Genomic DNA, 12,522 nt, shown 5'->3' with positions numbered 1-12,522 from the left:
TAGGTCGAGTTCGCGTGTACCGTGAACAGGGTGATGAGTACATATTTTAGGTCTGCCTGTACTAATGTGGTTGCTAATTTTAACACATTTCTTACTATTAGTTCAGTGGATAACAACTATATGGGAAGCCTTAGGACCTTGCAGGCTAGCTAATTAAACCTCTATCTAGTCCTATTATGCTTTTGTTTGGTGACGTCGCTGCTGAGGTAGTGGGCCTTAGCATTTCTCCTGATGCTCCTACCTCTGTTTCTACGTCAGCTATTCTAACGCCATTCCCAGTACATTCACCCTATCCTTCTAGCTAATTTTAACGCAATTATTCCTATTTTTCTCTTGCTATTTACTACCCTTTTAATTTTGCCACTCTAGGTCTCAGAGTATAGGTACCTCCCCTGAGTATTGCCGCCCCCAGGGACTCTATGAATAGTAACACTAACGTGGTGCAGATATTGACCTATCTACAGGTGGTACAGTGCGCTGGTGCTTGTTGTGATGGCTTATCGCTACATGCGCGTCCGTGTGCCTCTAAGCTAGGCCACTGGCTGTGTAGATAACCTGCTACCGCCACATAGGGTGCTTCTGCACCCGCTTCCACCCCCACGCCACAGGGCGGGGAGCGGGCGACAGCTGGCGAAAGGGGGAGGTGAGGGTGTGCCCAAGGGAAAAGAGGGCAGCGGATCAGGGCGGAAGGCGGTTCCGGTGACGGCGGCGCCAGGCGCGCAGCAGTGCAGGGCAACCGTGCAGATGGCTAGCAGGTTCCCAGGTGGCTTGGTCCTCCGGGTAGCCCCGCCACTTGACAAGGTATTGGAACTCGTCGCCGGACCGACGCTGGTCCATGATGTAGCCGACTTCGTACCGATCCGTGGGGTTACCTGCGACATCTCGGGTAGGAGGCCACCCCACAACGGCCTCCTGAGGTTCCAGCTCGGAGGCGCGGGGGCAGTCAGGAACTAACTGGGAAACGTGGAAGACATCATAGCATTCGTACGCAGGGGGTAACGCCAGGCGGTAAGCAACAGTCCCAATGCGTTTAGTAATAATGAAGGGCCCACGGAAACGGGGTTCAAATAGGGCATGTGTTTATGGGGGGAAGGTGCTTGCTACTGAGCCAGACTTTGTCGCCCACCGCATACTCCACTTCGCGGCGGTGGGTGTCTGCGTAGTGCGTTTGTAGACCTTTTGCCTTCAGGATATGACTCTGCGCCCGGTCGCAGAGCTGGCGGAAGAGCTTGGTCATCGGCGGAGTAAGGGTAGGGGAGAAGGCACCGACGGCATCGAGATCCGCTGCGGCCAGGGGGTTCTCGCCAATAATGACCTCGAAGGAGGAAAGCTCGGTGGAAGAATGGCTAGTGATGTTGTACGCGAGCTCTAGGGCAGGTAATAATCGCTCCCATTCGCGTTCGTCAGATTGAATGTAGGTGCGGAGCATTTGTTCGAGCGTGCGGTTTACTCGTTCAGTTTGGCCGTCGCTTTGGGGGTGGTACGAGGAAGATAAAGCGCGTTTGATGTTAAAACGCGTACACAGCTGCTGCCATAGATCTTATTGGAAACGGGGATCACGGTCCAAAATGAGGGCCTTGGGTAGCCCATGATAACGAATAAGGCGATCGGCGAGAACACCCACGGTATCTGCGGCTGTGAATGCCTTTTTCGCGGGGACGAAGTGTCCATCTTACTAAGGGAGTCAACCAACACCAGGATAGAGTCATGTCCCGTCTTCGTAAGTGGGAGGTCGGTAATGAAATCCAAGCTGACGTGGCTCCAGCGACGGGAGGGGAATAATTAGCTGCTGGAGAAGACCGGCAGGCTTTTGGTTGAGGGACTTGGAGGCCCGGCATTGCGTACAGGATTCCACGTAGGTGGTAGCGTAAGTGCGCATGCCGGGCCAATAGTAAAGCTTGCTGAGCGATAAGAACTTTTTCTTCTGACCCCGATACCCTGCTGTTACGTGATCGTGGTGGTTATATAGAATGCGTGTAAGGAACTCAGGAAACTGCGAAACACATATACGCCATAAGCCGTGTATGCAAACGCTGAGGAAAGGGGTGACAAATCTGAAGGCGAGGAGGCGATTGCGGAATTTCACCTGGACGGTTGCACCGACTGCCTTAACCGCCGTGTTGTAGGGGACCCGGAAAACGGGACACTTCGCATAAGCTGCCGGCCAATCCAGGGTTGCGGAATCTGCGGGCTGCACTGGGGGGATGGCGGATGGCTCGGTGCCGTCAGGAGGGGTCTCGTTGGCCTTGAGCGAAACGGGAGGAGAGTGCGGGCGAGTCCGAGGCGGGCGACGACGAATGCTAGCCAACTGCGGGTAGTTGGCCTGCTTTCCCCGGGTGTGAGGAGCTGGATCTGGGTGTGCAGGAGCTAACATAAGCGGAACCAAGGACCCCGAGAGAGGAGGCGGAGATGGGCTGAGCGGGGGGAACGGTTGTGAAGAGGAATGAAAAGGAAGGCGTGACAACGCGTCGGCCACCGTATACGCGCACCCTGTAGATAGATGATAGTGAGATAAGGAAACTTCACGAGGAAATCTAACCACCGGGCGGTGCGTCCCCGCAAGGGCTTGGACGTCTGGAGCTTCCGTAAGTGGGTAAGAGCTTGGTGGTCCGTGCATGCGGTAACCTTACCGACGCGGAGTACGTGAGACCACTTGTCTAGGGCTGTGGCTAGTGCCAACAGGTCTTGATCGTATATCGAATATTTTTGTTGAACGGGGGTCATAGCCTGACTGAGGAACCCAATTGGCAGTCCAGCTTGTTCGAGTACGCCACCAATGGCATAGCCGGAGGCATCGGCGTAGAGCTCAAAAGGCTTAGAGGTGTCTGGGACCTGGCGGGTGGTATAGTCAATGAGACGTTGCTTGAGGTGGCGAACCGCCTGGGTGTGTGCGGCTGTCCAGTGAAAGGGGGTGGCTTTGCGAGTCAGGGTAACGTGGGGGCGGGAAATGTCAGCAAAATCGGGACCCATGAGCATACGACAGTAATTAACAGTACCAAGGAATTGCCGTACTTGCGTCTCGTTCTCCAGCACCTCTGGCCAAACTCGGTTTGCTTCAATCTTCTCTGATGCAGATTTTATCCCTTCTGCGCCGATGGTATATCCCAAATACGTAAGTTCCTGGTGCGCGAATTGGCACTTGCGAAATTTCGGGTAAAATTGATTTGTGAGAAAGATGCTCAACACCTTTCGTAGGAGAGCAACGTGAGAAGGAAGTTCAACGGAGTAGATGAAAGCATTATCAAGATATGCAATAACGCCATGGCCTAGCAAGGGCTGCAAGTAGGTATTTATGCTGGCTTGAAAGGTAGCGGGCGCACCCTTCAGGGCGAACGGCATAACTTTGTGTTCGAACAGGCCCAAGACGGAACGGAACGCTGTCTTCCCGCGATCCGCTTTGGGCATGCGGATCTGGTGGAAGCGTGCGTCTAGGTCGAGGGTGGAAAAATATTTGGCGCCGCCCAGCATCTTGGAGATGCTGGGTGGCGCCAAATATTAGCTCCAAGATCGTTTGGATAGGAGGTAATGGAAAGTCAGGTGCGACCGTAAGCGCGTTTACGGCTTGGTAGTTAACCACCATGCGCATCTTGCTCTCGCCTGTACCATTATTCCTCTTACCGACCATGATCGTAGGCGCGCAGGTAGGGGAATACGTAGGTCCGATCCAACCATGTGCTGACAGTTTGGCGACTTCCTGCTTGTGAAATCGAAGCTGATCAGGAGTCATACAGTATATAGCCGATTTAGCTGGGAGCTTGCAGGGGCTAATTGGATGTGGTGATCATGCGGGCGCTTGGGTGGAAAGCCGGTGGCAGGTTGTCAGGGAAAACTTCTCTATGTGTCTGCAGCAGTTCACGCATCTCCTGTGGGAGGTCCCAGGACTCGAGTGACTGCATCCACGTGTCGAAAAGGGTGAACTCCAGCTTGGCTGTATGCCATGGCGAGTTTTCATCATCCGAGGTATGCGTTATATCTGCTGAAGGTGTAGGGAGGACTTCCGCTGTCTGTCAATTGTAAAGGCTTATAATTACACAGCACAAGACTCCTTGTTGTTCCGCAGGTATCCTAAGGGCAACGGATCCGTCAACTTCGGGCAAACCCAATATCATATTCATACCGTGTAGTGGAGTTCGTAATCTAGGGATGTTGGTTCGTGCTTGTTCGATCGAGGCTTTAAAAGGCACTTTCTTTCCAATTCTTGGTGCGTTGCTTAGTTCGCTTAGGAGGCGACCGTAGAAGGGCAGCGGCCTCCGCTTCAGTCATCTGAGCCACCTGCCGAGCCAGAAGATCGTACGCTTCTTCTGCAGGAGTCCGTTTGGGCGCGGTTTGGCGGTCGTCTTCAGTTGGTTTGTCCATGTGTGTGCGCACTAGGGGCAATTCACACCACCTGCCATCCAGATGCGTTCTCAACTTATCCGATTGGAAGTACCAGGCAACTTTATGTCTCGTCAACCAATCAAATCCGAGGACTATATCACAGGGAACTGGGCCCACTAGATAATCCCCGGTAAAGCATTCACGTCCACACCAGACCCTCAAATTCTCCACGGCTCGATCAATACGCAACTGAGCACCGTTCGCTACGGTAAATACACGCACATCCGAACGTTTCCTCACTTTCAGCTGTAAGGTGTCAACCAATCGAGGGTTGATGAAACTGCGTGAGGCTCCATTGTCTGGGCGCGCCTCACAGGAATGCCCTACCACCTCCACGGGTAGTACGGGCGGCGTACCCACGCTGCACAACATTCCTTCCTTTTTAGAGCCCTCATTGACAACGAGCTCCCGCCACCACGGTGGCAACTCAACGTTTGTGACGGACTGACTGTTTTCAAGGGATACTCCGTCATTCACTTCTCGGCTGTTGTCGGCATCATGCGCCACCTCCCTGTTGCCTGAAGTAGCCTGTGCAGCTGTCCATCGCTCTGCGGACAGCTTCCAACAAGCGGGCGGCCCTAGACCGTCCACTGGTGCCCCTTGCTCCTTATCGATCAGCTTCTCTTCCCACCGAGGGGAGACTGGAATGGCATTAGGCTCTGTCGCTACTGCGCACATCACACCTCTACCACGATTTGACGGGCTAGCACGTTTGCCTCCCACAACGTCTAGGCTCCCTCGTTTAAACGTTGAGATTGCTGTTCTGTCGGCAGTGCGGTTGTCGAGGAATTTAATGCTGCCCGCTCCTGTCCTCGTACTACCAGATGTTCGACTGTCGCGTGCGTAGTGGCCCATGCCTTCGCAGTTCCGACACGTTTCTCCAGGTTTGCGTAACTTCAGATCGCCGGTTGGACAATTCTTAGCCGTTTGCCGTTTGCCCTAACACTGGTAACATATCATTTCTGTTCGGTCACCCGATGCCTGCTCACGTGGAAGCTCCGCTGCTCTTCCTGCCAGACTAAGTTGGAATTCCCGTTCACGCCTACGGAATTCCTCCCGTACGGCTTGCCACGAAGCGACGATAGAGGCTAATGCCTTGGATGCAGCCCGCCAATTACTGAATTGTATCGTGCCTCGCTGTGTTACGGCCCATCTAAGTTCCGCTGGGATATTCGTCAAGAAGTAACCAACTAGGTCTTCTGCCGAGAGCTGAACTCCTCGAGCCGCGATTCGACTGAAGTTAGCCGAGTAGGCGCTGCAGTCCAGTCCATTTGTTAGCTGCCATTTGGTAAATGCGTGTTGCTCGATCTACCGTGCAGAAAGTTTTTAGTAGTTCCTGTTTAACGAGTGACCAATCAGTCATGTCCGCACCGGATCGTAGCAGGTCCGTCCAACACCGTAGGGCTTCCTCATCGAGGTATTCCCCGAGGTCATCACCCCAAAGCTCTGGCGGAAGACCCCTCGTCATGAACCGTAGCTCCATAAGCGTCATAAGGGAGTCCATATTACTGCCCTTCTCCCGAGGAATAGGCGGCGCTGGTGCGGAGGTCGACCGCTGTCCACTCATCTGTTGAAGGCAATCTTTCTATTTGTCGCTTTAACTTAGCTATTCTCGGGCTGTTGCCCGTGTGGCTGCATTTCCGCGACCGGTTTCTTTGGAGCCAGCAATAGAGGAAGTTCTCGAGATGCTGAACTGGCTGAGGCGGTAGGTAGAGGTGCCGAAGGGCGGCTGGGTCGGCTTAATCCCCGTGCTGTGGACATTCCGCTCGATGGTGTGTCAGGTGCACTTATCACCCGGCCGTTACGCAGGTGCATGACGATTATCTACCTGGAGTCAGAGGCCCCCAGGTCCGGTGAATGAAGTTGTTTGTATGAAATAAGTGTGTACTGCTGTTGTTTTGTCTTAATTTTAATAATATATATTCCGGAACAGCCCCCAAATGTAGTGAACAGCTGGCCTACACTGTCACTACGTGAGATTCCTAAACTATACTGAATAGGTGCACACACTGTATCCAGATACCAAATTCTACGATTCTCGCTGTAAACCACTAATAAACACAATTAACAATCCAATGTACGATCGAGTTTTTATTATTGTTCCCAAAGAAAACCCAGAATAATAGAACTGATTCCCGACCCTCGCCGAGGGCGTGGGCCAGGGTCAGAGCAACAGCCTCGCACCCAGCCTCAAGCCGGTGCAGGCTGGCGAGCACTCTGATCCTACTAAGCTGCTTTTCTATTTAAAAGTGTCCCAATCCCTGAAACATTCTATAGTATTCATTCCTTTTCATGATATTAGGCCTCTAGAGGCCACGCCAGAGCCCCTTTGTATTGCCTGTGCACTACACTTTTTCTTCTCCTGCAGCGGATTGTGTCCAAGTGCGCTAGCTGCCCAATTAATTTTGCCTTTGCTTGCCAGTTCATCTGCTTTTTTCTCGAATTTTCCTCGAAGATGTGCAGGACAACTGTACCTTGAAGCAATGCTGGGGACTGCTACGGCAGTGAGTTCAATGCGGAGCATTGGGCATCCAGCGGATGGTCCGCCCGCTGAAAGCTCTTTGTTACTTATTTCATCCGACTTCGTTTAACCTTGCCATATTCTGCTGTTCCTGTGGTAATACGTGGGCAAGACGCCCCAAACAGCGGCCGTCGTAAGACCACCATCGCGGTGTGCATGCATTTCTCCGATGTCCCTTCGAGCACTTCGATACTGCGTAGAAGCCTCTTTACTCCTTTTTCTTTTGGGAACCGCTTGTACTCCACTTGGGAGAGGTGCACTCTCTCCGTGATTCCCAGAACATAAACCTCAGCATGGTCATATGAAGCCGAACTTGCGCCCTCCACTGCGTCATGCACAGCATGCCTACGTTGTGGGGAACTGGCCCAGCATAGAAGTACTGTATCATCATAAGGACCCATGAATAAATGGAGTCCGCATCTTACAAGTATAATTTTGCCGATTATCGTGTGCAGTCTGCCGTCCGCGGTGCCTCGCCGCAGAGACTACGCCAACGAGTAGAAAGGTACGTAGTGAACCGGGCTCTCAACTAACCCCACGCATCGGTCGTGTGTATACGCATTTAGGTGCACATTGGATATTTACACGTTACGCTCAGCGCATAACCTTCGAAATAACCTTAAAATATGAAGGAACAGTCTAATATTCGTACACAAGGTCTAATCCTCCCACAGGAGGAAGAGTACTTACAATTCTGTGGCCAGTGCGGGCCCCTTGCGGAACCACTCCGCAACTACTGTGCCAATCGCACAACCAGCTCCACACGGTGGGTAGCTGCCGAACGCTCTAAGCCTGATGACCTTGTTTCCTCTCTAAAGCTACTTGATACATCTGTAATATTATTTACACTCTGCCGGATAGACCTCTACAGGTCCAATTTGAGTATCATTGAAGTGAGCGTGCACTACAGGCAGGCTGCATTTCCTTGATATCTTTAGACATTAGATCCACCTCGCAGCATGCGTCAAGTAGAGTCACTAACTCCTGAGCATTATTACGAGCTTGGATAAACAGAAAGTTTAGTTGCGGCGGATCTGGACGTGCGGCTGGTATCCCTGGCGTCCTCACTAATGCGCCGGACGCTGCGCCGGGGGGGCCACGACATTTTCCTAATAGCTTTGGTTTTGTTCCCTGACGGCGGCGGTAGAATTCTGGCTTCTCCAGTGTCTTAGCTATTTTCAGACACCTGCAATCCCGGCTTATGTGACATTTATGGCTCGGAAAGGAGCTACGAAACTCGGTATTTATCCCCAGATCTCCGATTGGCGACTGCCGTCTGTTCTCACTTCTCGTGTTTTTTTGGGAGAGGCTGGCCTTGACAGCCCAAATATCCGTAGGTTTTATATCTGAGCAGGTTCCAAATATGTTCCTTCTCAGCTATAGCCCTGTGAGGCCTTCTTTTCTGTTCGACGTAGAAGTACTCCATCATCACGGCTGGTTCATCATTTTTATCCCTTAGTTCCTTCTTTAAAGCCCAGCAGGTTACCTGCTGGGCCTTAAAGAAGGTCCCTTTCTCCAAGGAACAGTCGTGCAATGACCCACTGACAGAGGTGTTCAGCGTCCACCGTTGGACTTTTGTTCACCAGGGCCTGATCCTTCTCATTGTAGAGCTCTATCGACGACTTTCCCTACTTAACGTTTCTCATTTTTTCAACAGCTAGTTCCCTTGCCAGCTTGAAGATAAACCCACATCACAGCACATTTCAGAAGGCTTCCATAGCCTGGCTGCACACTGCGACAATGGGGCCTTCTGCCTAGATCTCAGCATCATTGCCTTGCCTTCCCTTCGAAAAACGATGATGCCAATAGCAAGTGTAGCTCCACGGGTGCATTGTAGAGGAGACGAAAATACAATCTCGGAAAAGCATGGAACTCTCCACTGCCAACTCACCCCCGTCGCTCGCCCCAGGAGCAGCCGGCCTTTCCCCTGTCCCGCCCAATGTTGTGCCCATCATGTCTGGAAGGCTCGCAGAGACGAAGGCTCTCCTCACGATGTGCATTCTACTGGATGGGATGCAGATGATAAGCTGGTTTCAATGCCACACGGTGACGATTGCCGTTGGTCACTTTCATTTGAAGCGTTCAACGGCGGTCCCCGCGAGAGGGCAGATCCGAATCATCATCCGGTATGCACGAGAAGAGAGCATATGCTTGCATGAAGATCTTCGAAGAGCATCTAAAGTCTTTCCTGCCGATTTTCTAGGAACCCCCCGTAGTAGTCATCCCCATGCACCTGAATGCACTGCTGTCGGGGTGGTGCTCGTTGCTCACTCCTGTGCCGATGAATTATGCGGAGCTGCCATGCATAGCGTGGGTCCTCTATCTTACCCGAGGGCGCTGGTGAGCTGTAACACAGTCAAAAATACTCAAGATAAGCGCTACTAGAAAAAGGTAACCTCCCTTGCAGTCCCCAGGCATCCTGCCACAAGGTGCCAAGGATCTAAGGGCTGGCTCGAGAGAAAGCGGCCATACAGGAATTGCCACGCCCCTCGCAACTAGTGCTATGGAGCAAAACCGTATGGAAGCATAGCCAAGTTCCTTTCTGTGTGATGCGTGCAGCACATCCACCAACGTCGGGCACATGCTATAATATCCGGGAAGGTTACAAGATTTTCGGGCAAAGACCCACGACAGCTTATTGGTGCAGTATAGAAGCACCCTCAGCAATATGCTTCTCGTCCGAATCTCCCACACGCTTCTCCAAACCATACAGCGCTCCCGAGTGCAACGTGACGAGAACTACGACCCGCAAGAGTCAAAATACTTACCGGAAATGTGTTCAGTTCCCCTTACTCTCCAGGATTCCTGGGCACAGCAGCACAAAGGCCCAGAGCTAGTCCGGAGAGCAGGCGCCCTTTCGCACGTTGCACCCCTACATGCCGGAATTCCTGCTGTAAGGCAAGCCTCCTTACAAGCGTGCACAAGCCCCCTTTGATGCATGCGCTACCAGTGAGTTGAATTGCTTAACGCTCAATTGGCCCTCATCAACAAACCTGCATGCAAGCAGAAAAGCATGCAACTTGAGATGCTACGGTTTTACATGCCACTTACGGTGACTACCAGTGAAAAACCCGACAGCTGGATATTTACTCTTATTCCCATTCTGTTTCTCCAAGGGATGCTTGAATTATTTATATTTTGGACGCTAGTGGCAGGTGTGATACACAGCGTTGATCCCTGTGTGTTTACAAGCCAGCCGCCAGCCGTCCGCTCATTCGTTTCCGTCTGTGCAGTTGGGGCTTTATAAACCGCCGGCCAATTCACAGTAGGGGCCTTCTTTACTTGCTTATTTGGTGTGTCTCTGAATTTTGAAAATCACGTTTTTATAGAAAGACAACGAGACACGAGGGGATCTCGTGCCTTCCTTCTGGCCTCCTTCCGACGTATCTGGTGTCTCGTCACCCATTTGCTTTTTTCTGAATTTTTTGAGTTCGTTTGGGTTAAATAGAACAGGGGATCCACGCCGTTTGTAAACTGGGTTTGTATATTGCTGAAAAGTTCTCTAGTCGCCGCCTGGCTGCTGTTTCTCATTGCAAACTGTTCTCTTTTGCACGGCCCCGCGCTTTTCATGGCAGACATACAACACTTACTTTTTCATGTTTCACCTGCACGTTGTATACGGTTCGAAGTGAATGCCCTAGATATATCTTCTCCTGGCGTTAAAGCTGTAGAGCCTCGCCAACCCGCACACCCCCTCAGCATTAGACCATGGGCCTCATTTCTGCACGGCTTCTGGCCGTGTTGGGGGCCTTTGCCCTTGCCGACAGTTCTTTTGAGTTTAATCTCTTGCCTCTCTTTACGAACTTCGTGAATGCTGATCCGTCTCAGCCCGGAAATCTGTACGCAACCCTCGGGCTGAAGAGGAATGCAACAACCACTGAAATCAAGAAGGCCTACCGGAAGCTATCCATGAAATTTCACCCCGACAAGAACAAAAGTCCCGATGCAGAGGCGAAGTTCCGCGAGATTTCATATGCGTATGAAGTGTTGAGCAATGCAGAGCAAAGAAAGGTGTACGACGCGCAGGGCCACGCAGGACTGGAGAGGTGAGCCGACCTTTTTTGTTTTTCTGAAGTTGCCCAACTTGCAGCTCAACTCGTTTGCTTTTCAGGAGTGAGACGTTTTTTGGCGAGAAATCAGCATGCGGCAACAACAACCCGTTAACACGCGGTAACCCTATGCGTTCAGATATTAGGAATTACGTGCTGCTGCTGGCTGCTTGTCCCTTGCGTTTTTCTTCATGTAGGCTGAAACAAGGAGCAGGACAGGATTCTGGACATCCATTTGATGTATTTTCTGAATTTTTTGGTGGATTTGGGGGTTTTGGTGGCTTTGGAGGCAGAGGGGGGGCCCGCGAGATTCCGCAGGCTCCCAGCACTGTGCTGAAGTTGCCTGTAACTTTAGAGCAGATCTACGATGGCGTGAGTTTAGACTTTAGTTTCTCTCGGCCTGTCCTCTGCATCAATGCAGATGAGTGCATGATGAAAAAGAAAGAATGCAAGGGGCCGGGAATCCGTATTATCACTCAACAAATGGGCCCGGGGTTCATCGTTCAGAATCAAATTCAAGATGATTCCTGTGTAGATCAGGGCAGGGCGTGGATTCAAGGATGCAAAGTGGGTGTTATTTCTCTCTCTTTTGCTTCTTCTCTCTCCCTCCTCTTCTTCATGAGAGTTTGCTCGTCAATACACCGCCTCGGCTCCCAGTTCCTTCAGCGTCGGGCTAGAAACAGACAGACCCAGGAGAAAGGGTGTGACGGTCTTTAGGATGAGCTGCTGTTGTTTGCCATTTAATATGCTTAGGGTACTTGTGCGTGCCTCTTCAGGAGTGCCCAAGCGGCATCACGGAATTGGAGTCAATCGAACTTAGTGCAACTGTCGAACGCGGAATGCAAACGGGAGAGAAAATAATGTTTGAGGGGATGGGAGAGAATCGCATAGGCCATGAACCCGGCGATTTAATTCTTATTGTAGAGGAGTTGCCGCATTCTCGGTGAGTCTAAGCCCCGTGAAGTTGTGTATACATAACACAACTATATAATTTTATTACATTTATTAACGCCTCTTTCTGTGAAACGACGGGGTGTGTTTACAGCGAAGCTGCTGGCCGTAGTAGTATCTTACTTATTTTTTGTTCAATTTCTTGTTTTGTTTGTTTTGTTAGGTACACGCGAAGAGGGAACGATCTGCACATGACGCTGCGCATTGACCTCATGCAGGCTTTAGTTGGATTTGAGCTTAAATTCGATCATCTGGATAAGAAGGAAGTGCAGATTCAGAAATCTTCTGTCACCTATGACGGCGAAGTAATCAAAGTTAAAGGCAAAGGAATGCCGAAAAGAGGCAACACTGCAGCATACGGAGATCTGCACGTTACGTGCAAAATCAAATACCCCAAACAACTCAATGACAAACAAAAAAGACTCATTAAGGAGGCGCTCGCTGGCGTTCCGATGGAGGTCTTCAACTAAAATGCCCTGGGGAACTTTCGAATACAAGTGTATATAATATATATCCATATGCATATGCATGTATAAATGTGCCCCTGCATGTGATGTATACCATATATTTGTACATATACACATCATTTACACATCAAGTATATATATATATATATATATATAT

General features: G+C 51.1%; 3 protein-coding genes across 3 annotated transcripts; 1 reads left to right on the top strand and 2 right to left on the bottom strand.

The window, feature by feature from the left end:
• Positions 1-678: 678 nt before the first annotated feature.
• On the bottom strand, positions 679-3,468 carry EAH_00053130 (hypothetical protein; the record flags this gene model as incomplete). Its single annotated transcript, XM_013391089.1, has 4 exons — positions 679-954; positions 1,127-1,539; positions 2,101-2,352; positions 2,490-3,468. 4 exons carry the CDS (start codon positions 3,466-3,468, stop codon positions 679-681), a joined length of 1,920 nt encoding a protein of 639 aa, XP_013246543.1.
• Positions 3,469-4,173: 705 nt separating this feature from the next.
• Positions 4,174-5,944, bottom strand: EAH_00053120 (hypothetical protein; the record flags this gene model as incomplete). The annotated part of the gene is made up of 2 exons (XM_013391088.1): positions 4,174-5,234; positions 5,749-5,944. The coding sequence occupies 2 exons, from the start codon at positions 5,942-5,944 to the stop codon at positions 4,174-4,176; spliced, it is 1,257 nt and encodes a 418-aa protein (XP_013246542.1).
• Positions 5,945-10,606: 4,662 nt separating this feature from the next.
• Positions 10,607-12,368, top strand: EAH_00053110 (DnaJ protein, putative; the record flags this gene model as incomplete). Its single annotated transcript, XM_013391087.1, has 4 exons — positions 10,607-10,944; positions 11,145-11,514; positions 11,724-11,890; positions 12,062-12,368. 4 exons carry the CDS (start codon positions 10,607-10,609, stop codon positions 12,366-12,368), a joined length of 1,182 nt encoding a protein of 393 aa, XP_013246541.1.
• Between the last annotated feature and the right edge of the window lie 154 nt (positions 12,369-12,522).

Source organism: Eimeria acervulina, genomic scaffold, assembly GCF_000499425.1.
Source record: "Eimeria acervulina Houghton genomic scaffold, Eah_scaff971, whole genome shotgun sequence".
In the NCBI taxonomy this organism is placed as follows: domain Eukaryota; phylum Apicomplexa; class Conoidasida; order Eucoccidiorida; family Eimeriidae; genus Eimeria; species Eimeria acervulina.
This window is presented reverse-complemented; position numbering and strand designations above follow the sequence as displayed.